This window comes from Protopterus annectens, chromosome 4.part0 (assembly GCF_019279795.1).
Source record: "Protopterus annectens isolate FY-2018-M chromosome 4.part0, PAN1.0, whole genome shotgun sequence".
Classification (NCBI taxonomy): Eukaryota; Metazoa; Chordata; order Ceratodontiformes; family Protopteridae; genus Protopterus; species Protopterus annectens.
Window position 1 is genome coordinate 864,896,723 of NC_056733.1, and position 23,320 is coordinate 864,920,042.

Consider the following 23,320-nt stretch of genomic DNA (forward strand, 5'->3'; position numbering starts at 1 on the left):
TGGGAACTCGTCACACTGTAAAGCCTCTGCTGTAATATTGCACAAATGTAGCCGTTGCCATATAAATTTACTCTATTGCTTTCTGTATAACACCTGTATTAGCATGTGTGCATTAAGACTATCATTTACATGTAACTGGACTAACCATCATCACAATGTATACATTTTTTTCCCTATTTGTGCAATAGTACTTGGGTTGTTAATAAAATGGGTTGGCAGCTGAGTTAACTTTCCTGGTTATCAAACTGAAAAATAAAATCTTACCAGAAGAGGTGGCCACAGAGACTGATGACAGCATCCTTGGCAGTGTCCAAACAGATGTTACACTCAAATGTACTATCCTGACTGCCCCCTTCACCTGTACTACTGCTGCTTGCTCCACTTGGGCCAGAGCTTTCAGCCGATGCTGCTGCACCAGCACTCGCCATCTTCTTTGGGTGCCAACGGGTCAGAATGAAATGGCAGTCTTCAACGTCTACCTGAGAATGACAACCATTATCCAAGTAAGACAGCATACATATTCTCAGATACCTGTGGGGAAAAAGCTGAAATCTCAAAAATTATTATTATAAAGCAGTAAGTAACCAATGTCAAGAAAGTAATACAGTGCATGACAGCGATCCAAGTCTTGGAAATGAGTTTTTGTGCAGAAAAGGAGTCCAGCAATCAGAGGATTTTGACTGGCAAGAAATCATCACTGTCAAGAGTAGCCTAGTCAGGGTAACCCACCAAAAAGGACTGAAGCAGAATACAGTTTTTTTTTTAACAGTGCATCCAGATATGCAGACAAACTGTAGAATTCTATATTTATTGGTGTTCCTAGGACTGCTGGTAGTTATGGATCAAACCTAACCAGATCTTAAATGGTACACGCATTAAAAGGAACTGTACCAGAGGCCTCCAGCCAAGTAGGCTCACAAAGATAGGAGGAGGATAAGTCTCTCCTTTCTTCACTCAATGTACAACAAAGTGGCAACGGGTAAATTACAAAGGTGGCGTGATCAAAGCATTTATTTTGTTTGGCAATCAGGAAAGTTCAACTGGGCAGGGACATCTTCAGTGGGAACCGATAAGAAAAGCACAATCATGAAAAGCATAAATAATACTATTACATAACTATCTAAACATATCTAATGGTTACAGCAGACATGAAATACGTACAGTAAATATTCGACAAAAATTAGCTAACACAAAAAAAGAAAGAAAGAAAAAGACAAAATTAAATACTAAAGGAAATGATCCAACATATAAAGTACTACACTATACAGATCACTTCAAGCCTAGCCAAAAAAAAGTAACTATTCACAAGTTTCCTCTAGCCTCAAAGGGGGGGTGGGTGGGCAAGACAGGACACAGCGGGAGAGAATTTGAGGCTGCCCATCCAATTGTCTAGGTTTACCTTGAAGGCTGAAAGTCACAAGGGTGCTAATCTGCCTGACATGTAGTGGCAATTTGTACCAGACGTGACCGATATGATGTGAAATAAATCTATCACAGAAATGTGTCTTACTTATCTGCTGATGAAGACATTATTTTTTTATTTCACATTTGTTGACCGGGATAGTCTGACTGGATACATGTCCATTTTTAGCTAAGGCCTGGGGAGAAAAGCTCCAAACTTACAGATAAAGACAAGCAAGTTACAGTATATGCACAAACAAATTGTATTAACATACAAGTTACAGTCTCACATTTCAAGCCTATGAACACAGTTTATGTTCAGAAATATACACAAATATGTTACAGTTTCTCTTATCAAACCTATAGGTGCAGCTATATACAGGAGTAGCTGCAGAGATGTTACAGTTTCTCTTTTCAAACCTTTTAGTGCAAGAGGCAAGTCGCTGTGAATAAAGAATTGCAGGGATATAGAAGTAGATTAGGCTTTAATCAGATAGAGCAAGGACATAACCAGTGAGTTTTAAAATACTGGGTTAGATTTTTTTTAACTGATTAAGGGAGGGGTTCAGAGTAAGGTCAGATGGGAGCAAATTCCAGGTTTTGCCTACTGAATTTGCTAACAAAGATTCTCCAGATAGGTTGTTAGCTTTGCCAGACTGAACCAAAAGTTTTGTAGTGGAACGAAGTGGCCCAGCATTTTTTTAGGGATGGATAATGTTTTTAAGGGAGCACGTTTTTTCTGGATGGTTAATAACCTTGAATGCTACAGTAATTTGATTATATTGAATTAGCCTGGGGAGCCATCCCAAGAGGTTTATGTTTTGACAATGGTGTGTCCTGTAGGGAGTTCCTGTGGCAAACCTGGCAATTTGATTGCAGCAGCTAGAGAGTTTGCTGAGATCAGTTTTGTTCGAGTTGGTGAGTATTGGTGAGGCAGAGTAGAATTGAAAGCAGATGGGTACGGGCAATGGCAGTCCTAGCTAGAGGGGTGAGAAAATTTTTTTTTTGTATAGCGTGCCAAGTTTTCTTTTAACAGTTTTAATGGTTTAGTTTACGTGCATATCATATTTGAGGTTGTTGTCCATTATAACACCCAGGAGTATGGTATACATATCTGGTGAGATTATGGTCCCATTGTTAGATGTGATAGTAAATGAAGGTTGAGAGGATTTGTGAGTAGGGGAGAAGAGCAATAGCTTTGTTTTATTGGGGTTTAATATCAGCTGTTGATTAGAGATCCAGTTCTCCACTGTATTAAAGGTTTTCTGCGTTAAACTAAGGAGATCTGTAGGGGTAGAGGCTGAGCAAATCAGGGTGGACTCATCAGCATATTGCATACAGGTTGTGTCTGGGATTACAGTGTGGAGGTCATTGATAAAAAGGGAAAAAAGAAGGGAACCTAATATGGAGCCTTGAGGGACACCAAGGGTAACGGGGAGAAGGGCGGAGAGTTTGTCCTGCCAAAGGACAGCCTGCTGTTTTCCACTAAGATAAGATTGATACCATTGTACAGCACGGTTGTTTAGGGATATTTTCTTTAGGGTAACTAAGAGTAGCTGGTGGTTAACCATGTCGAAGGCCTTGGAAAGATCGAGAAACAGAGCAGAAGACAGTTTGTTGTGGTTACAGTTGGAATTTATGACATTAGAAAAGGAGAGGAGGGGAAGCCACTGTGGTAAAGCGGTAGCGTTGTTGCCTCACAGCAAGGAGGTTCGCCTGTTAGATTCTTGGCTGGAGTGCCTTCTGTGTGGAGTCTGCATATCCTCCCCGCGGTCGAGTGGCCTCCAAAAGACATGCAGTAATGGGAATGCCTTCGCTGAAGGTTGGGCGTTGGGCTGGCAACTTGGCACCATAAAAATCTACTGCCAATCATTAGTGGACTGGGAGTTCTGCTGTGGCGACCCCAACCGGGAAAAGCTGAAAAGACAAACAGAAAAGGAGAGGAGGGCTGTGGTGGTACTGTATTGTGGTCTAAATCCATGCTGGGAGTTGGCTAGAAGATTATGTTGAACAAGGTAGTGTAAGAGTTGTTTATGGATACACTTTTCCATAATTTTAGCCAGAGGGGAAAGGATAGCTATTGGTCTATAGTTTGACAGTTCAATGGAGCCGCCTCCTTTGTGGAGTGGTATGACATGTGATATTTTCCAGATAGAGGCTTCAGTTATGGTTCTGTTTATCAAAATAGAGACAGGGAATGCTAGAACATCAGCAGCTTTTTTTGCAGGTAGTCTGCATGAAGGAGGTCAGCTGAAAGGGTGGTTGGTTGAGTTTTTTAATTAGGGCTCTTATGAGTGAAGTAAGAACTTTTTGGAAGCTGAAGGAGAGATTGTCACCGGGTTTAGGGGGTTCAGCATTAGGCCAAGAGGGTTTATGTTTTCTAGCAAGGGCATAGATGGTTTCAGTAAAGAAACTGTTGAAGGTGTTGGCAATGGACTCTGGCGATATTTGGGTTGGGGCTGAGGGGGTTTGAGTTGTGGATTGCTCTGGGTGGAGGAGTTTGTTAATATCTGCCCAGAACGTCTGTGGCTTGTTGTGGTGTTTCTGCTGTAGATGGCAGAAATAGTTTTTTTTTTTTTGTCTAGTAATATGGATTTTTTGTATCATTCTTATAGTGTTGAAATTTGAGTTGATCTTGTGGGGCTTTAGAGGAGCACCAGGTGTTCCAGGCATTATTTCTTTGGATGATCTTTAGTTTGGCTTCTTTAGTGAGCCAGGGAGCAATTTGTAGTTACTTTAACTGTGTACTTGAAGTACAATTCATTTTGCGAAGAAATAGTAGGTCAAATACGGTTGGATCTTTTATGACTTGAAAGTCTAGACACAAATCTGCAAGGTGGAGTACGTAAGAGATGGAGTGCAGAGAAATGCATGCAGGTCTCTCCTGATAACCAAGATTTTTTTTAGGCCAGTGATCCTTTTAGTTATGAATCTTCCCAGGTTTCTCAAGTTGTGTATGTTTACACATATGAAAAACGAAATAAAGTAGAAGTGCCACTGTGAATGAACTTCCTTATGCAACAAACTAAAACTTAAACTGTAGAATCAAACACAAAGGAAGAAACAAGGCAGAGCTAAAAACAATAGCAGCTTTATTAATGGGTAAAGTGCTTATGCACAGACAGCCAGTGCTTCAAACAATTAAAGCTCATTAACTTATCACATTCAAATCAACCAAAGGTAATAAAAGGTTTAATTGTCTTTACTATTTAATGTGTTGTAATCTTTACTATGATGGTCTGATGAAGCACCAGCTATCTGTGCAAAAGCTCTAATTCGTTAATAAAGCCGCTATTGTTTTTAGCTCTTCCATGTTTCTTAGTTTACATTTGATTCTACAGTTTATGTTTCGACATATACATGCCAAAAGGTGCGTTATATACAATAATGGATCTAAGAAGATAGAAATGGAATTAAGACTACTCTGGATATAGTGGAGATACCTTTAAAAATTACACAGACCAGATAAAAGGCTTTACGAACTACTGTGGAGACATACTGTCTAAATAAGGAATTAAACAAGAGTGCCTATATCCCTTCCAAAAGTGTCAGATGGGAGGTGTATCTTCTATACTGTAAACAAAACTGCTTTGATTATCAAAATGAACTATGATACATTTTTTACATCTAATTTGATATCGCTGTTCTATAGCGCCAATTATATTGGAGCAGTTGTAAGTAGACTGAAGATGCAATACTATCACCCAATTTATAGCCGTCTCCAAACTGAGTTAATGATAGGCCAGGAATGTTATCCTAAGGGTCAGTAGAATATATGTCAAACAGAAGCAGGGCCCAAAAAACAAGCCCTGTGGTACACCACTGGTAACTTTTTTGCTTTCAGAAATGGCACTTGCTACTCTAACCACAAAGGTTCTGTGAAACAACCAATTAAATATACACCACAAAACAGAGATTTATATTCATATTTCCAAGTCCATCAAAAATGCCTGCATGGGAAATAGACTCAGAGGCTCTGGCGGGTCTAGATATGCTGCGTGCAATGCATAAATCACCATCTACTGCTTCATTTATTTTTTTTTTTTCAAGGAAATTAATGAGGTTAAAGATGCAGGACATTCTTTAACAAAGCCAAACTGACATGGATCCAGGGCTAAGATTTTTTTTTTTTATTAATTAGTTTCCAACTTTATTAACACAACCTCAAAACAACATTGAAACAATAAACTCCCAAGCTTGTCATACTGTCATTGGTTCTTGTGTTGCCATTTATCCAGTTCAGTTAAATCTGAACTTTTGTAATGTTTTTATTCAATACCTTCACATTAACACTAAACTACTTACAACTCTATACATTACACATGTCCGCCCTTCCAGGCTCTACCCTTTGGATGCATGTAGCTTCAAGCCTCCTTTATTTCTAATCTTCAGCAACGTTGTTTCTCTGACTAAAATTACACATCTTACTCTGAACTCCTTTAACACTTCATAACCTCAAGAAAATAGGTCACCATGCCCCTTCCTACTTTTATCTCCAACAAATGTTTTTCACCGCTGAGAACATCTTAGCCAATCTGGTAGGAATAATTAAAGTATTTATGCAAACACTTCAATGCTAAGATTCTGAACTAGCTGGATTTGGTTATATACATGGGTAGTCTTATAATGAAGGAAGAATGCAGCATCTTTAACTATTTTTTTCCTGACACTCCCCTTGTTCCACTCCTTGGATACATTTTCTTCCTAATTTCAACAAGCCTTTCACCCCCTTTCCTTGTCTACTCCTCATTTCAATCTCAAGAACAGATTCCGGATTTTCTGAGTGTCAATCTCATTCCTTTGATAGCTTCTGACATTTGCTTCTAATTCCCTGGAGGTGTCATTCCAAAGCTTTCTCCAAGTGAAATTCTTCCCTCACTTCTTGCCAAGTTTTTGGTTTGGTCCCAAGTTATAACAAGAGAGAAAGTTTAACTTGATGCCGTTTCCTCCCTCCCCCATCTCCACATAAGTCTTCTTGCCTCATACCCCCCCCCCGTCTACCTATTGCAATTGCCTTCTGCCTCCATACCCCCCACTTCATTTCCCTTTCCATGACTGCAGCACTACACCATCCTACAATTATCAGGCAGTGGAAAGACATGACAATAGAAGGAGAAGAGGAGCTGAGAGAAGGAAGGGATATGACAAAGCTACTCCTGGACTCTCCAGGGGATCAGATGCAACTGCCGTGGGTGAAAGAAAGGCATTATCTACCATCCTTAATTTATTTCCCAAACCACAGACTTGCAGAATGCCCTAACCTTCCATCCTCCTCCACTGCTGCTATTATTACTTACCACCGTGTTTACCCATCCCTATAAAATCCCTGATGATTTGCTTTACTTTTTAAAATAGCTCTTCCCCAGGAAGTAACCAAAAATTTTGACCTGGGTAGAAATACTGAGGCAATGTACTCATCTGAAATATCGGTTTTCTTTGATCTAGATTCATTTTTATTGCTCTCCATTTTCCAAGAAGATTTTTAACCTTCTCTGCTCATATGTGAGGGTGAAAAGATTTTCAGTGTCCAGATTAAGTTGAGTTAATGCACTCCATAGCTTTACATACGAGGCTAGTGAGAATAATAACTCAACATTATGGAACTCATAAATGGAGAGATTGGGAACCTCCAGTCGCTGGACCCCACACAGTTTGGCTTCGTCAAGGGCAGATCATGCCTCCTGAACCTGGTGGATTTCTTTGAGACAGTTACTCAGGCTATATAGATACGGGAAAGGAGGTGCACACGGCTTACCTTGACCTTGCTAAAGCATCTGACACCATTCCCCATTCAGGTATTATTCATAAGCTCACCAGCCAGGGCATAAACCCTTACGTCACAAGATGGATCGCATACTGGCTCTCAGACAGATCCCATAAAGTAAGAGTAGCGGGATCTATGTCCGAATCCAGACCAGTAACGAGTGGTGTGCCTCAGGGCTCTATCCTGGGGCCCCTCCTGTTTGGCATATACTTCTCAGAAGTACAGGCAAGCACGGAAGGGCTGTGGCTGACTAAGTTTGTGGACGACTGCAAACTGGGTGCTATAATAGAGTCTCCGGCTGACATGGAGATCCTCCAGAAGGGCCTAAATGAGACTGATGCATGGTGTCAAAGCCATGGTCTCAAGCTAAATGCAAAAAAATACATAGTAATCCCCTTTGGAAAAAACAGAGTACCCGCAAACTACAACATAGGAGGGAACCCCCTGAAATCTGAAGAAGAAATAAGGGATCTAGGGACCCAAGTAGATAAGTCAGCTTTCCTTTGATAACCATGTTGCCAAAGTGGTTAGAAAATCCTTCTATGTGACCCATCTGATCATGAAAGGGTTCACATCAAGATCTAAGGATGTAATGGTGCCCCTCTACTCTTCCCTCATCAGACCCATTATTGAGTACAATGCACCAATTGGAATGTACCTGGCTAGACATCTCCAGCAGCTGGAGAGACCATAGAGGTACCTAACCAAGAGAATTACTGGCCTCAAACAGTTGCCCTATGCAGCACAATTGAAAAAGCTAAGACTGTTCTCTGTTGCATACCGCTTTCTCAGAGGCGATCTCTGTCTAGCGTACAGAGCCATGTCCAACCCAGAATTGTTGAACATGCTCCATCTTAGCAAAACCAAATCTACTCGAGCTACATGCTCTAGGGATATAAACCTCAACACAACAATGAATAGAACATGCTGGAGGGATAGATTCCCTTCGCAGAGACTTCCCTTACTATGGAACAGGGTCCTGATCTACATAAGACAGAGCCCCTCACTATCACTCAAGAGGAACCTTGATGAGTGGATGGGTAACAGAAAGTTCACACCGGGGATCACACCAACAGCACTACTAGATAGGGGCCAAGGGTACTAGCTGCTAGTACAAGGGTCTAGGGAACTACTAAAGGGGTGGTGAATACCGCACAACGTGGCTGGGCTAATATATGCCTTCGGGCAGATAGCCCAGTACAAACCTATGAACAGTTACTAGGATCTGTGGTTGGGTCATCCTTATGTAATGGCATTACAATGCATGTTTTCATGAAGTTAAGCAGGGGTTCAAATAGGCCAGATTTAACACCAATAATCAGGTAACCTGGTATATTATCGAGGCACACTTCTTATTCTTCTTTCGGCTGCTCCCGTTAGGGGTCGCCACAGCAGATCATCTGTTTCCATTTCTTCCTGTTCTCTGCATCTTGCTCTGTCACACCAAATCACCTGCATGTCCTCTCTTACCATATCCATAAACATTATCTTAGGCCTTCCACTTTTCCTGTTACATGGCAGCTTCATCCTTAGCATCTTTTTCCCAATATACTCTGCATCCCTCCTCAGTACATCTCCAAACCAACGTAATCTTGCCTCTCTGGCTTTGTCTCCAAACCTTCCAACCTGGGCTGACTCTCTAATATACTTACTCCTAATCCTGTCCACCCTCGTCACACCCAGTGCAAATCTTAACATCTTTAACTCTGCCACGTCCAGCTCTGACTCCTGCCTTTTTGTCAATGCCCCTGCCTCCAACCCATATAACATAGCTGGTCTCACTACCCTCTTGTAGACTTTCTCTTTCACTCTTACTGGTACTAGTCTGTCACAAATCACTCCTGACACACTTCTCCACCCACTCCATCCTGCCTGTACTCTCTTCTGCACCCCTTTTCCACATTCACCATTACTCTGAACTGTTGATCCCAAGTATTTAAACTCATCCACCTTCGTCACCTCTACTCACTGCATCCTCACCATTCCTCTATCCTCCCTCTCATTCACACACATATTCTGTCTTAGTCCTGCTGACCTTCACTCCTCTTCTCTCTAGAGCATATCTCCACCTCTCCAGGGTCTCCTCCACCTGTTCCCTACTCTCACTACAGATCACAATGTCATCTGCAAACATCATAGTCCACAGGGACTCCTGTCTGTCAACTTGTCCATCACCACTGAAAATAAGAAAGGGCTCAGAGCTGATCCTCGATGTAATCCCACCTCCACCTTAAACGCACCTGTCACTCCCACCGCTGACCTCACCGCTGTCACACTACTCTCGTACATATCCTGTACCACTCTTACATACTTCTCTGACACTCCCGACTTCCTCATACAATACCACAACTCCTCTCTAGGCACCCTGTCACATGCTTTCTCCAAGTCCACAAAGACACAATGCAACTCCTTCTGACCTTCTCTGTACTTCTCCATCAACACTCAGAGCAAACATCGCATCTGTAGTGCTTTTTTCCTGGCATGAAACCATACTGCTGATCACTAATCATCACATCCCTTCTTAACCTAGTTTCCACTACTCTTTCCCATAACTTCATGCTGTGACTGATCAATTTAATCCCTCTGTAGTTACTACAGCTCTGCATATCATACATTCTTAAAAATCGGTACCAAAACACTTTTTCTCCATTCCTCAGGCATCCTCTCACTTTCTAAGATTTCATTAAACAATCTAGTTAAAAACTACACTGCCATTTCACCTAAACACCTCCATGCTTCCACAGGTATGTCATCTGGACCAACAGCCTTTCCATTCTTCACCCTCTTCATAGCTATCCTTACTTCCTCCTTGCTAATCCATTGTACTTCATGATTTACTATCCCTACATCATCCAACCTTCTCTCCCTCTCATTCTCTTCATTCATCAGCCCCTCAAAGTACTCTTTCCATCTGCTCAACACACTCTCCTCGCTTGTGAGTATGTTTCCCTCATTATCCTTTATCACCCTTACCTGCTGCACATCTTTACTAGCTCGGTCCCTCTGTCTAGCCAATCGATACAGGTCATTTTCTCCCTCCTTAGTGTCCAACCTTTTATGTGAACTATTTTTAGCTATGAAAGGGCTGAGAGAACATGTTTGATTGAGGGGGTGACTAGGACAGGAGAACCTGCGGAATAGCTGTAATGGTGGGTGGAGTAAAATTTATACTAAATGTGCTAACTTCAGATATTAGTAATTTCCTTTGGGTCAGAGAATGCAGTATTACTGTGAACTAGCTCCAAACATTCTTGAGCGCTAGTTATTAACTTCCTGACATAGTAAAACATTTGCAATTATTTTTGTTTTAGCAGCCACTGTAAATTCGTGCTCAGCTTTGAACTTCCTAATGGTTCCCTTAAGCTTTATTAACTTGCTTGTGTGTGCTCTTAACAGCAGGTAGAACAAAATCTCTTACAAGCATTAAGCAGTTTCCTTCTCCTGTTATACATTTTTATGTGGGCATTTCACCACTGGGTTTATTTTTAAATGTCTCATTATATTAGTTGTGGACAGGAACTGCCTTATCAGTGCAACTACTTAAGTGGAATTAGAAGTCAACGGCATAAACAACAGCTTTAGCAGCAGGACCCTTCAAAGGAGAAATACATCAGAATTAAAGTAATCAAGCAACTGAAGGAGGTTTTTGAGAAAACACAGACCTGCTTAGAGGTGATGTTTTAAAGGAAATGGTCACAAACTCATGGTCTGATTTAAAACATATTTAAAACTATTTTAATATTATGTAACATAAAACTACAAGGTAAGGAATGATAAAAAAAATACAGAGAACAGAAATACATAATAGGATTTTATTTTAAATTTACTTGTCATTGGTTTTCTGGGAAGGTCCAACTGGGCTAAACAGCCAGTTTTCAGCAGAGGTCCTGGGAGAAAAGCTCCAAGTACAAATTTGCAACTACAAAATTATTTACAGAAAATAATGCAACAATGAGAATACAATTATTTAACACAGTACTAACATGAGGGTAGCAGTTATTAAACAAAGAACACAGGAAAATCAAAACAAAATATAAAGAAAGTAAAAAATTGGAATGCAAGAGCACCATTATAAAATTGTAGACTACAATAGTGAGAATACAAGCATTAAGCACAGTAAAACAGTGAGAATACACATAGTACACAGGAATATCATACAGAATTTGGAGAACACAGAATTAGAACATACGACTGGGTACAAATGGGCCTTATAGTGGAGGCCAGTGAATATATTTATACAGACGTGTACATACTTTGTATTCGCATTATGCAATAAAACCATTGTACAATATGTAGTGAACAACGTTTGATGAGATATATGATCAGGAGAAAAGGCAATACAAGTAGGGGAGAGAAGATGGGTATAGGCATAACAGCTAGAAGGTAGGCAATAGGGAAGTGGGTGCGTAGAGACTGGAAGAGTTTAATTGGGTGGATTGGAATGATAGGTAAAGAAAAAAACAAAAAATAATAGTAGTAATACTGTAAGTCAGCCTGCGATGTGCAGGTGCACTAGTAAAATCTAGTAGGATAACTAGTAAAAATCCGTAGGCTGAAGAAAAAACAGGTAAATGATGCACAATAAACCAGTTACAGACAGACAGATATGCCGCCCAGCACAGGGAATTAATATGACTGGCAACAATGAGTAGAAGAGAAACAACAACACAGGAGTAAAAAATAGAGTTAACCACATATAAGTAGGTGATCAAGGAAAGAGGCTAATGCAGTAGGAATGCAAACCAAGTGACTCTGCAGGTACAGAACAGACACAAGGAGAGGTAAAATTCCAACTACTTTTCAGAGTAAAAGGTGGCACGTTCTGCGCCTTACAGGGAGAAAGCCTTTACTACACTTATGATGACCCAAGTTCTGTTATGATCTCAGATATCCTAGATGATGTCATTGGAGAATGGGCATCGGGGGTGGGGGGTGGCACTCACACATGCACACCCAGTGTTAGATCTCCAGCAGAGGCTCGGAACATAGTTGGGGATGCAGAGTTAAAGCAGATAAAGTACAAGGCTTACTTGATTGTCCATTACGAACTGACAACATATTTCACAGTATTTAGACATGAAGCTGGACTCCCAACAAATCAAAGACAGAAATGCCTAATGTTTCCGATGTCACAGTGTCACAATCTCTGCAGACAACTCCACTTCTGAATACTGATGAAATGAAACAGGCAGCCCAACACTGCAGAAAAAAAGTTGTGTCTTACATAACGTTCCATCTGTGTTGTTGATCTTCGTTCATTCATTACTGATGGGTTATTGGTTCCATCCTCGCAAACGAACAAGCCATATACCAAGCTCGCGTCAGGCAAAAACTCTTGAGCCAAGATCCTACCCACAATGCTCTGCTCCCTGTTACCTCGGATCTAGTTTGCAAGTTGAGAGACAAAAGTAGAGGCTACCTCTGGTCATACCAGACCTACAAGAATGGAAGAAGGACCATATGAAATCCCAGAGGGTGGGGAGTAATGAACAAACAAAGATCAACAACACAGATGGAACGTTATGGTAAACATAACTTCTTTATCTGATGTTAATCTTCATTCATTCCTTAATGATGGGACAGAGTCCCCAGCTACCTGTATCCCTGGGCGGCCCTCATGGAAGGACATTCCTGAGCACCATTGAACCAAAAGAAGCTCTTCCTCTGGAGGCCAAATCCAATTTGTAATGAAAAATAAAGGTATGGGGGTTGGCCCAAGTCGCAGCTGAGCAAATGTCATGGAGGGAAGCCCTAGCATGGAAAGCTGCTGAAGTTGCCATAGACCTTATAGAATGAGCTTTCACTTTGTGAGGCAAGGTGATGTTGTTCTTGTTGTAGATGAAGGTAATGCAATTTCTCAACCATGACGCTAATGTAACTTTATATAAACAGGTCGACCTAGTCTTGGTCCAGAAAAAGCCAGAAATAATTGTTCTGATTTATTTGGACAGAACAAAATCTACCTGTAAAAACGGATGTGCTAGTGAACATCTGGGGAATGCAGGCAATACTCTTCCTTGTTAGAATGATTAGGAAAAAAATACTGGGAGGTCAATAGACTGGCTGACAGACCGCTCTGACACCACTTTCGGTAAAAAGGAAGAATTAGTTCTCAGTGAGACTCTATCCTTATGAAAAATAAGGCAAGGGCATTTGATGCATAAGGCTTGAAGTTCAGACAAGACGTCTGGCCAATGTGACAGCAACCAGAAACAAGGTTTTCCAAGAGAGGTACTTTAAACCACATGAAGATGCAGGTTCAAAGGGGGTGCTGTTAGGGCTTGCAGAACCAAAGAGAAGTCCCAAGTTGTACTGGTTCTCTAAAGGGAGAGTTTTAAGTGAAAAACGCCCTTCAAAAAAGTCTTACAGAGTCTGTGTGACATGAAAGAAGAGTCCTGGAAGCCAATGTGGAAATTAGAAATGGCAGCTAAGTGAACACGAACAGTAGAGGCCGATACCCCAGATTGAAAGAGATCTGATAAGTAATCTAATGCCACCAAAACTGGGGCAGGCAAGGGGTCCAATTGTTTGTTTGCTGCCCATAATGTAAATCTTTTCCATTTGCTGAGATAGGTTAGCTGGTGAATGATTTATGAGATGCAATAAGAATACTGTGTATCATGGAAGAGAGGTTAATCTGCCTGGCAATCATTGGAAGTGGAGAAACCAAGCTGTCAGCTTCAGGTTTGTTAGATTGGTCTCCCATCCGCAGGGTCTCACCCACCCCAATGTCAGAGTTGGACTGAGAATCCACAGTCAATCTAGCAGGTGAGGCCAGAGGAAGAGGAACCAAACTTGTCAATCCAATATGGAACAATGAGGATTACTTTGCTCTTCAACTGCCGTGCTTTCTTCAAAAATTGGGATAGGAGAGGGAGAGGGTAAGCATAAAGCAGACCAGGGGGCCAAGCGTGGGCTAAAGCGTCCCTCGGTGACTGTCCCAGAGGGGGGGACCAGGGCAAAGTAGCTGCTGCACTTGTAGTTGACTAGGGAAGCGAATAGGTCACAGCAAGGCTGGCCCCAGTGGTTGAAAATTTTCGACGCTGTCACAGGATTGGGGGACCACTCGTGAGATCGTAGAATGCACCTGCTCAGTTTGTCCGCTATCACATTGGAGCTCCCGGGAATGTGTGTTGCAATAAGAAAGCAGTTGGAAGCTATTGCCCATTGCCATATTCTCAAGGCCTCTTGGCGTAACGGGTAAGATCTGGTGCCCCCTCGCTTGTTGATGTACCAGACTACTGACATGTTGTCTGACTGGAATGCAATAGTCCCTGACGGAAGGATCGAGTGGAATGCTTGCAACGCTAATAGCACCGCCCTCAGTTCCAGGACACTAATATGCAAATGAGCCTCTGTCGCTGACCAGGTGCCTTGGACCAAGTTTCCCTGACACAGCCCCCCCCCCATCCCATCAGGGAAGCATCCATGGTCACCATGGCTTTGGGCTGATGGGGGCTGAAGGGGTGAGACCATTGTTGGGGATTTGGAGACATCCACCAGAGCAAATCTTGCTTACATGTCCGAGTTACACTTATCTAAAAAGACAAAGGATGTTGTACAGGGTACCACTGAGTGAGAAGTAGCAACTGAAGAAGTCTCATGTGGAACCTGGCCAGAGGAACAATGGTGATCGAGGCTGCCATCGACATCAAGAGTTGGAGTATGGACCGAGCAGAATATTTGTGGTGACAGATTAGCAGCTGAACCTGTTGTCTTATTCTTTGAAGTCTGTGCTCCGGGAGAGATGCTATGCAATTCCTCATATCCAACAGAACGATGAATTCTAAAGATTGTGCCGGGGTCATATTGGACTTCTCCCAGTTTATAGTGATTTCCAGATGCTGAGCTGTGAGAAGAGTGTAATCTAGGGCTTCCTTCAATAGATGCTTGGTGGGGGCGGTAAGGAGCCAGTCATCCAGATATGAAAACGCCTGGAATCCTTGAAGTCGCCAGTGAGCAATAACCACTGCCATGCATTTGGTGAACACTCTGGGAGCTGTAGAGAGATCGAAGGGCAGTGCTCGAAATTGGTAGTGACTGGCTCCTATGCAGGAGCGGAGGTATCTTCTTGAGCACTTGTCCACTTTTATATAGTAATATACATCTTTAAGATCTACAGAGCTTAAAAAAACGACCAAGTCAGCACTAAACCAAGAAAAAGTAGTAATCCACAGACGAGGAAGCCAAAGTCAGCAAAAAACTAAGGTCTTTATTAGAATGGCCAAAAACAAGATAGGACAAGCGCTTTCACTCAGTTACTACCGAGCTTTCAAGACTACAGAGCATATCCAATAGTCTTCTTCCAAAAGAGGAAGGACAGACTGAACTATGACCATCTGGAATTTCTCTGTCTTTACAAATTTGTTTAGGGTGTCAAGATCCAGAATCAGTCTCCAGTCCCCTGTCTTTTTTGGCACTAAAAAGAATCTCGAGTAAAAAACGGATCCTAGCTTGTCTGGAGGGGACCGTTTGGATGACTTTTTTTTGTAGCAGCTCTCGGATTTCGTGAGCTGCTGCTTCCCTTTGACTGGGCAGGACGTCGGGTAAATTTCTGGGTGAAGTGGGATAGAGATGGAAGGTTAATGCGGTAGCCCCTGGATATTATCCGTTGTACCCAAGAATCAGTGGTTATGGTTCGCCAGGCAGTGGGGTACAAGGAAAAATTACCCCGACCGCTTCTAGAGGTGAGCAGTCGGGCAACGCTGCAGGTGCGCTGGTAGGGTTGCCCAGAGAAAGAATCTGTGGAACCCCGGTTTCGGGGACATCCCCTGCCTTAAAAAGAGGCATCTTCCATTAGAGAGTTTCCCCATCTGCCCTTAGGGGATAACTCGGCATGTGCGTCACCCAAAGAGCCCTGTGATTTTCTGTGCCACATCTTCCTGCTCCTCTGACTTTTGGAGTAGAATGACTGAGGGATGGAGTGTCGGTCACCAAAGGCAGACAGGGTCTTACCATCTTGTTCGCACCTCGCCAGCGTATCTTTAACCTTTGGGACAAACAATGAAGCGGCCTTGATGGAGGCATCCATAAAAAAAGCCTTAAAGGAGTCTGCAAAGACATAAAGGCAGATCCAGGCATGACGTCTCGTGACTATGCCTGCGCCTGCCACTCTAGTTGCTCCTTCCACTGCGTGTGAAATGAGGTGCATGGAAGAAGTGGATATCTATTCCAGGGTGGCTGAGAGGCTACGTTGTCGCCTTACAAGGATGTCCTCAGTTGGAAGCTCTGGGGAAGATTGCAAGAAGGGAATCTCCTGAGGGGGAGAAACCTGAGGCCCTTGTGCCTGGGGTCTGGTAGTTGCGGCACAGAGGGAGGCAAGGACTCCAGACAGGGATGTTTTGCCAGCAGAGGCAAGTGCCCTCTCCATGGCCTTGAAGACCAGACCACCCAAAAATGGATGGGAGCCCGGAACCAAGCACAACAACCTCAGAACCAGGATCACACCCCGCTCCGACGAGCCATCCCCAGACCAGGAGTCTCAAGAGGATTGTGAAGTGTGAGGGGAGGAGGAGTCTCAAGAGGACTGTGAAGTGTGAGGGGAGGAGAAGGATTCCTGGAGGGTGCCATAGAAGAAAAAAAAATGCATCAAACCAAGAACCCCTACCCCCATGGCACAGCCACTAGCCTGAGAAGGGCCAGTTACCCAGTGCACTGAGGGCCACAAGGACGACTCCGGCTCCAAAGTGAGGTGCACTGCTGCTGTCAAATGAAGAGAAGCTGCTGTTGGAGGAAGGGGCTTCGATGCTTCCCTGGAAGTCGAAGGAGTGTAAGGAGTCTGTGGAAAAATATGGTCACCTGCAAGAGGGAGAGCAGCTTTAGACGGGTGAGAGAGTCCCCTGGACACAAGCAACTAATCCACAAGCCACAACACATCCCTGTACAGCAACGCAGCAAACGAGATCTGAGATAACAGGGAGCAGAGCGTTGTGGGTAGGTTCTTGGCTCGAGAGTTTTTGACGGATGTGAGCTTGGTATAAGGCAGGCTCAGTTCAGAGGACGGAACCGATAACCCATCAGTAAGGAATGAATGAAGACTAACAACATTAGATCAACTGCTACTCCTGCATAATCCAGGTATGAATGAACAACAATGAGATTCTAAAACATTCTATGTTAATGAACTGCACTGCACAGCTATTGCTTATCCCAAATACTTTTTTTTTCTTTATATGAGAAAAACCTCTTATGTATCACAGGTACCATGCAGATGAACTCAAAAGACTAGGAGTACTACACACACACCATGTTCTTGTAAGTATGCAGATGGTATCAGTGGCTAACAAAGGCAGTCCAAATGACACCCTGGCAGTCATATACACTGCAAGGAAAGGAGTACTGTAGTATTAAATGAAGGAACTGAAGTAAACTGGTACCAGGAGGAGGCAGCAATGATTGACACAGGTAGAGGGACAGTGTTCCTTGGGCATGTGTACACATGCTGGACTGGCAAAGAGAATGGGGACATATGTGATGTACTGCACTGTAGACCAGAGACTGTACACAGGGACAGTTAAATTATGAAGTGTATTACATGAATGACACTTGTGGATGGCTTGTACAATAATGTATGCAGAATACACAAGGAGGCTCAGAGGGTAACACAACCAGCCTACAAATAAGTAAGCTAATGTTATCAGGGAGATAGCCAAGAAGTTACAAAAACCTTCTCAGAGGTGTTCAGTGACACCCAACCCAATACATTCCACACCATACATAGGTCTTGTCAGTTAACCAAGCAGTAAAAGTGCATACTCAGTGCTACAACAGGAAATAAAGTTGAGACAAACTTTTAAAAGAAACTACAACTTTATCAATAGTCATGGATACGTGCAGACAAAATGAAATTACCAGTATACACCATTAAAGCATTAAAGATGAAAAGGAGAAATGCAAGACAATGTGCAGGTAAAACAGTAAGACAAAACTGTAAAAGCAGTGGACTGGAGGGAGAAGTGAACTACGAGACATGCTAATGCACGGTATTAAAAAAAGAAAGTTCATGTAAGGGAAATACAAAATTGAAGCTGACATAGTTGGAGCATGGTATACAGAGATATAAATGCCTGGACTATGACCAAGATGACCAAAGATCGAACAGTACCTCAAGGCTCTGCTGCAGAAGGCAAGGTCTACACCTTGATGGGAGGGCTGGGTGGCATAGCAGCAGGGTGTACTGCTAGGTGTAGAACAGACCAGCCGGTGATAAAAGTGAAGTTGAATGACAAAACTAGTTGGAAAGGACCCAGGACAAAACCACTCTCAATAATGACCCCTCAGTATCAATCGGGTTCTAGACAGGAGGTAGTGCCAACATCACAAACATCCAAAGCTGCTATTAGCTGCAGAGATGGCCACTGTATAAACTCACATGCCAATAAAACAGAGACAGGGAACTCATGGGGTGCCAGGGCGCACAAGTACCAGTCCACCACTCTATAAATTACATGTGTTTGAGTGACAGTCTGACTTGACAGAAACCACGCTGTCACAACATACAAACCCACAATGCAGAAACCAATTGAAAAAAAGTGGCTACAAGCATGTCAAGAGTTGTCCTGCATTTAACTGAGTTTACAGAACCTGTGCCAGAGTAACATTTAAATAAAACATGTAGATGGAAACAAGTACAAAGAAATCTGCAAGTCATTAAACAGAAATATAAAAATGAACTACTGTTACTGTGGGAGTAAAAACAGATACAGTAAAATCTGAAAAAGCACGAGAGTTACAGACAGGAAACCAACAAACTGTTTGGAAATAAATGCTGACGTTTAATGAGCAGAATAAAGAATTTAAACTAGACACAGGTGGAAAACAGTTATGCCTTGTCAGAAAATACTTTTAAACAGCTCGGCTAGATAGCTATGAAGAGACAACTGTCTATATACTTACTTTACCCTGACCATCATGTGGCACCATGAGGTTAGAGTGCGCTACAATAAAACAGTCTTGTGTGATGTAATTATAAAACCAGATATTCCACCAAGCTCAAAAATGCTTAAAAACTTTCCCAAGACGAATTACCCCCTACTAAATCATGGTATAAGAAGGTTCAATGCCCCCTCGAACACAGAGAACATGAAATTCCTATGTAGAGGTGTACACCAATGCCCTGTATATGGTATAAACAGCTTCACAGCCCCCTCCCCGCTGTAGGAACTGACACAAATATCCAAAACTACACCAAAGCACCATATAAGCATTTATATACATAAATGGAACCAGGAATACTCGAAAGGACTAAATTATCCTCCGCAAGGAAGAATAAATCTGTCTGGTGGACATCTGCAATAAATAAACTCTATAACAAAAGGAAACAATTGCTGTCCAAGACAAAGAAGAAGCAATTACACAACTGGAAGCAATGTCTCCTTAGCCTGAACAAGCAAATAAGAGCACTAGTGAAACCCTTCAGAGTCCAAATTAGCCACATCTACTAGAGACAATCATGAGGCCTTCTTCACATATGTCCACAACCTAAAAGGAAGCACCCAGATCTGTTCAGAACTGGTGGTCAAGGACACCACATATACAAACGCCACAGATATAGCAAACTTGCTGGCTGACAGATTCAGTGAAAACTTCACCCTTCTACCCTCCCCATCAGTAAATCAGGACATCCCCAGTATCTGCCCCCTTCCCCTTATATCTAAGGAACAGGTCATCACTGCTCTCTCAAAGGCAAAAAATACAGCCTCCATGGGACCCAATAACATACCAGGATTCATCCTAGGTGAACTCAAGCAGGAACTTGCAGCACTATTAGGCGCCCTAATCAACCAAAGCTTCACCCCAGCTGAGCGGAGGACAGCCACTGTCATCCCTTTACACAAAGGTGGAGCGTCCGCCGATCTGGGAAATTATAGACCCATCAGCCTAACTAGCCTGATTTGCAAGGCCATGAAATGGATTATCAGGGACCTCATTAACAAGGACACTGGCAACCTCCAAACACTCGATCCCACACAGTTTGACTTCATCAAGGGGAGGCCATGTCTGCTAAATATGGTTGGCTTCTTTGAGACAGTCACCTAAACCATGGACGAGGGGAAGATGGTGCACACTGCCTACCTTGACCTGACCAAAGCCTTTGACACTATTCCCCACTCAGGCATAATAGATAAACTCTCTCACCTAGGCATCAAACCGTATGTTACCAGATGGGTAGCAAACTGGCTCACTGACAGAGCCCACCTAATCAAAACTGGGGAAGTCACCTCAAGCAGTAGACCCATAACAAGTGGCGTACCCCAGGGTTTGGTCTTGGTGCCACTGTTATTTTGGATATACTTTTCTGAGGTGCAGCACAAAACCAGTGGGCTATGGCTGAACAGGTTTGCAGATGACTGCAAGCTGGGTGCTGTCATCAGTTTCCCCTAGTGATGTAGACATCCTCCAAGAGGGTTTCATTCAGACAAATGACTGGTGCCAGAAACATGGCCTCAAGCTGAATACCAAAAAAATGCATCATCCCCTTTAGGGAAGGTGATGTCCCCACAAATTACCACATTAATAACAATGCCCTACGCAAGAAATCAGTCATGAGGGATTTGGGCATCCAGATTGATGGCAACCTGACTTTTGACCAAGTTGCTTCTGTTGTATGGAAAGCCTTCTACATGGCCCATCCACGGACAAGGCCCATTATCGAGTAAAATGCCTCTTTCAGCATGTCCCTCGGAAAGCACATGCAGCAGCTGGAGAGACCACAGAGGTTCCTCACCAGGAGAAATCGAGGGCCTTAAACATCTACCATATACAGATAGATATCCCTCTACTCAGTTTCATACAGACTACTCAGACCTCTGTCTGGCACACAAGGCAATCCTGGACCCCACCTTAATGGGAATGCTGCATATCCACAAGTCAAACTCCACTCGAGGAACTGGCACACGCGGCCTCAACCTGGTCTGTGACATCAACAGGTCTTGTTGGCAGGACAAATTTGTGTCCCAGAGACTCCCTCATCTATAGAATAGACTCCCTCTCCACGTCAAGCAGAATACCTCTTTACCCCTTTTTAAGCGCAACCTGGATAACTGGATGGGAAACAGAGAATACACCCACTGGATTCCACCAGTGTTCATGGTGGACAGGGGCATCGGGTGCTGACTTGTCTGAATATGGGCTAAACTCTTGGCTAGGCTTATAAGAGCCTCAGGGCCAATAGCCTAGTAACCTCCTATGTATCATGTAACCGCTTACCCAGTCATACAGAATCAGCTGTACCTGTCCAGATTAAAACCAGGTCTTCCTAAAAAAACAAGCCACCCTTTGGACCCCTAGTATAAACAGGCTATTCAACAAGACAAAAGAAACTATGTCCAAGAACAAAAGGAAACTGGCTCAGCAGAGAAAGAAATCCCTCTATAGCATAAAACAAATAAATTAAGAGAGAGCCCTCCAAAGCTAAATGAGAAGCAAAAATAACCTCCCTAGCGAAGGATAATCACAAGGCATTCTTTAAACTATGTCCAAAATCTAAAAGGGAATACCCAGCCATGTGCAGAACTGGTTGTGGATGGCACCACCCATCTGCAACCAGAGGTAATAGCCAACCTGCTAGCCAACAGATTTAGAGAAAACTGTAGTCTCCAAAAACAAAGTTGACTCAAAAATGGCCAGGCAATCCAGTATGTAGAGTAAAAACTTTTATCCCACAGGGATTCCTATGGAATAAAGAAAGTTTTTACTCTACATATTGGATTGCCTGGCCATTTCTGAGTCAATTTTGTTTTTTGGAGACAATAATTTTTACTTTTTCGACTTGGGACTTTGTTATTGCTGGTATTTATTCTCTTTTTTTAGATTTACAGAAAACTTCACCCAATGTCCCCACTAGTCACCTCCGCAAAGTACACCTGCCACTATTCCTCAGCCCATTATTTCAAGAGAGCAGGTCATCTTGGCACTCTCCATGTCCAAAAACATGGGACCAGACATCTCAGGTTGCTTTTTAAACGACTTAAAATGACCTAGCAGATGCACTTGGATCCCTGTTTAACCACAGCCTGAGAACTGGCTGTGCTCCGGCAGAATACAGGACAGCAACAGTAATCCCTCTGCACAAAGGGCGACCATCAACCGACCCTCAGATTTATAGGCTCATAAGCTTAGTGTCATCTGAAACCAACGACGAGATTAGAACGCTTGTAGCCTCCGTGTCATGAGATGCCAATCTGCAGAAAGACAGCAGCAACAAAAATGAATAGTCTCTTCAAAAGTAGATGAAATACACTAATTTAATAGAACAAAAAAAAAAAATTGGTTAAGCGCTTTCACTCGCTACACAGCAAGCTTCATCAGAACAATGTATAAAGAACTGTTAGTGTTTAAATAACCTAATTGGCACCAAAAGCGCTACATTTAAAAAAATACATTTAAAGGAACAACTCCTAACCCTACTAATATATTGTACTAAATGTATCCCTGTAAACCAAGTTATGTACAAGGTGACTCTAATCATCGTGTAAGTGTTTTACATACCTATTAACACTGAACAACTTTTTTAAAATGTAGCGCATTTGATACCAATTAGGTTACTGAAACACTAACAGTTCTTTATACATTGTTCTGATGAAGCTTGCTGTGTAGCGAGTGAATGCGCTTAACCAATTTTTTTTTGTTCTATTAAATTAGTGTATTTCATCTACTTTTGAAGAGACTTTATTCATTTTGTTGCTGCTCTCTTTGTGCAGATTGGCATCTCATGACACGGAGGCTACAAGCATTCTAATCTCGTCGTTGGTTTATAGAACACCTTGTTTTAACTAGTGTCATCTGAAAGACCATGCAAAGAATCATTACAGAATCATTACTGGGCACACTGCGGGTGCTGTGAAGAGCACTTTTGGCTGACAAAGGGTGAAACATTACTAATTTCATGAACTTTAACCATACTTTGATTTAGGAATGGGGTCCATTTCCATCATGGCATTAGAAACCCAAAAGATGTGAAGAAATTAAAAAGGGAGAGATCTTATTAAAGGTAGATCATACCTGCTAAACATGGTTGATGTCTTCGAGAAAGTCACCAAGGCCCTGGACAAGGGAAAGAGTGATTACCACCCATCTTGACCTAGCCAAGGCATTTGACACAATATTCACTAGGGCATTATACAGAAACTCACCCAACTGGGACTTGAACACTGG

General features: G+C 42.6%; 1 protein-coding gene across 2 annotated transcripts in view; it reads right to left on the bottom strand.

Moving 5' to 3' along the window:
* Positions 1-23,320, bottom strand: part of RNF185 (ring finger protein 185) — a 471,432-nt gene that overhangs the window by 417,798 nt on the left and 30,314 nt on the right. For both annotated transcript variants that reach the window (XM_044068822.1, XM_044068823.1), the window contains one exon: positions 265-479. In XM_044068822.1, the coding sequence (XP_043924757.1) occupies positions 265-428 (164 nt within the window). In that variant the 5' untranslated portion in view covers positions 429-479. The remainder of the gene's footprint in view (positions 1-264; positions 480-23,320) is intronic.